The 3069-nt window shown below is 34.2% G+C and overlaps 1 protein-coding gene across 1 annotated transcript; it reads left to right on the forward strand.

The window, feature by feature from the left end:
- The first annotated feature begins 1729 nt into the window (after positions 1–1729).
- LOC110315557 (vomeronasal type-1 receptor 3-like) lies at positions 1730–2713 on the forward strand. Its single transcript, XM_021189586.1, has one exon. It carries the CDS (start codon positions 1777–1779, stop codon positions 2689–2691), a length of 915 nt encoding a protein of 304 aa, XP_021045245.1. The 5' UTR covers positions 1730–1776; the 3' UTR covers positions 2692–2713.
- The last annotated feature ends 356 nt before the right edge of the window (positions 2714–3069 follow it).

Raw genomic sequence — 3069 nt, forward strand, 5'->3', positions numbered from 1 at the left:
TAAGGAAATCCTTGCCCATTTCATAAACCTGTATGTTGACTGAAAAGTTTGTGGAGTGTTTAATCTTTTTACCCTCTATACATCCTAGGTTTTAAGTGCCTTGGTGAAATATTAAAGTCAATGATTTTTCTTTTGCTATGTGGATTGTATGTCTATTTGGCTGGTAGTTTTCTTTAATGTGCAGAATATTTTTAATGTAGTTCCACATATTGACTCTTGGTATGTTTGCTGTGCTATTGAGTTCTCTTGCCTCCCTACATCTTACATTACTAACATGTTCCTCTGAGAGTTTTAGCATTTCTGGTTTAGAATAATTTAACATTAATTGTTATGCAAGGTGAGGAGATATAGAGACAATGCAGTTTATCTGCATATGGATATCAATCCACTCAGGATAAGAAGGTCTGAGCACTTAGTCACATCAAACATTCAAGAAAGAAAGGAATGTATCTGTGCAAATTCTTCCTGAGAACGGCTGAAACCCTGCAGGGCAATGGCAGCAAAAGCCAGATTCCTCTTTTCTCCTTACTCAACATTGGTCATTTACTATGTGATTTCTTATCTTCTCATGTCCCCAGATCCTTCTCCAGCATTTTTCATTAATAACAAGTGTTGATGACTAGATGATTAGAGATGCAGTAACACAACAGTTAGAACTTGGTAATTATTTTTCAATTTTGTTGAAGAAAAAGAACACTAACTTGCATAATTTCTACATTTTACTTTACTATAACTCTGCATTAGTGTTCTTATTTCTCCATATACTCAGCAGTTCTGCCTTTATTTATATGATTTTTCAACACTTGTTTATATTAGATGTGATAATTCCTCCTTGGAACTTTGTTTTGCATCCGATCACTGTAGTCCCTTAATTATTGCTGATATCAAGCCTCATTTTGCACACATTATGGACATTTCTGACTTGTCTATAGACAATTAATGCAAGTCATGCATGCATTTCCCACTTGTTTTATATTTTAGGTATTTTCAATTTTACTTTTAAATATTCCTTTTAGGGTAGAGAGATGAGTCATGGTTAAAAGTGTATACTGCCTCTGGTCTCTGCTGGCACTCACACTCACATGCAACCTTCTCAACACACACACACACACACACACACACACACACACACACACACACACACACACATAATTAAAAGCTTGCAAATAAACACAAGTCTGAAAATAAGGTTTCCTTACATATTCTGATATTCAATCATTCATCATAAATATGATTTTCAAATATTTTCTATTTTTTTGTCTTGGTAAATTTTGAATTCTTTTTCATGTGAATTTCAGAAATAATGGCATATTTTAAAAATTCTTTCTTTGAAAATTGATCCCAAATTATTGTGTTTAGTCAAAAGTAATAGATACATTAATCTTTTTGCTTGCAATTTTTTTTTTTTTTTTTACTTTTTGAGAATATGATTCTTTGTGTATAGCTATGACTGTGCTGGAACTGTTTCTGTAGACCAGATTAAGCTTAGAATCATAGTTCTGTTTGCTTCTGAGTCTTGAGTCCTAGGATTAAGGAGTGCACTACTATATCCAGGAAAAACTTTAAACTTTAGTAAACATAACCTATATTTTTCATTTTAATAATACAGAAATATCTACTTCCAGAAATGGAATATTCTTCTTCAGTGCTAGTGCTATATAAATAAGTGATGACTATTTTATTCTAGCTAACTTTACAAAATAATGCATACTCAATGTATTTCCAGGATTTTTTTTAACCATAATAAATTTATTTACCATTTCAATAGGTGTGAAAATGACATCTGCAAACTTGGCAGTGGGAATATTACTCTTCTCCCAGATTGTAATGGGAATGCTTGGCAATTCCTCAATACTATTTTATTATGTCATTTTGATATTCACTGGGAAGCATTTAATGCCGAAAGACTTGATTATAGAGCACTTGACATTTGCCAACTGCTTGTCTATTATCTCAAAAGGCATTCCACAGACACTGTCAGATTTGGGATTTAAAAATTTCCTAGATGATATTGGATGTAAACTGATAATGTACATTTACCGAATAGTGAGGGGGATGTCTCTGTATGCCATGTGCCTATTGAGTTGCTTCCAAGCAATCACAATCAGCCCCAGGAACTCCAGGTTGATGATACTTAAACACAGAGCCATGAAGTACATTGGTCCTTCCTGCTTAGTCAGTTGGCTTGTGCACCTGCTTCTAAACATTATGACTCCAGTAAAAGTGATAGGCCCCATTTATAGCAAAAATGTGACGAACATGATGAGTTATGGGTACTGCTCATGGTTCACTTCCAGCAACGTTGCAACTGCATTATATATGTTCTTACTGTGCTTCTGTGATGGCCTGTGTCTGAGTCTCATGACATGTTCAAGTGTTTCCATGGTGAATATCCTCTACAAACATAAGAGACAAGTCAAACATATCCACAGTGCTCAACAATTTTTGAAAGTCTTGCCTGAGGACAAAGCCACCCAAATTATTCTTATCCTGGTGTGCACATTTGTCATCTCTTACTCAATATCTTCTATTCGTGTAATCTTTACAAGCTACTCCGAGGGATCAGTGCTATGGGGAGTAAGTGTATTTATATTTCTAGAAATATGCTTCCCCATATTTTGCCCCTTTGTGCTCATCAGCAATATCAAGTGTAGTTTCAAACTGTTTTTACCCTGCTGTGGTAAGAGATAGCTCCCTCCAAATATTACTTGATACATGGTCATCTTTATTATACATTTCCATATTTATTATGTTCTTTTATAAAATGTAGATCAGTAAAACTGCAGTTTGAAAATAATCATTTTTAACTGACTCCTATTAACATGTGTTTTGATCACTAGGTATTTTATCATAATGTTTATTTTTCACAGAATTTATTATCCAATAATGAGCAAATTTCAAATATGTAGAATCATCACAATATACAAGTTATTATGTGATATTATGCAAAATATAGGAGAAAAAAATACATCTGTGGACTAGACCTTATCTGAAGTCTGTGGAGTCAAGTAATGATTCCTTGACACCTCTCTCCCTCTCCCTCTCCCTCTCCCTCTCCCTCTCCCTCTC

The sequence above is a fragment of the Mus pahari genome, unplaced genomic scaffold (assembly GCF_900095145.1).
Source record: "Mus pahari unplaced genomic scaffold, PAHARI_EIJ_v1.1 scaffold_11255_1, whole genome shotgun sequence".
Lineage (NCBI taxonomy): Eukaryota > Metazoa > Chordata > Mammalia > Rodentia > Muridae > Mus > Mus pahari.

Excerpts from the sequence above, each read along its gene's own strand:
- LOC110315557 (XM_021189586.1), top strand. The coding sequence starts at position 1,777 with ATGACATCTGCAAACTTGGCAGTGGGAATATTACTCTTCTCCCAGATT.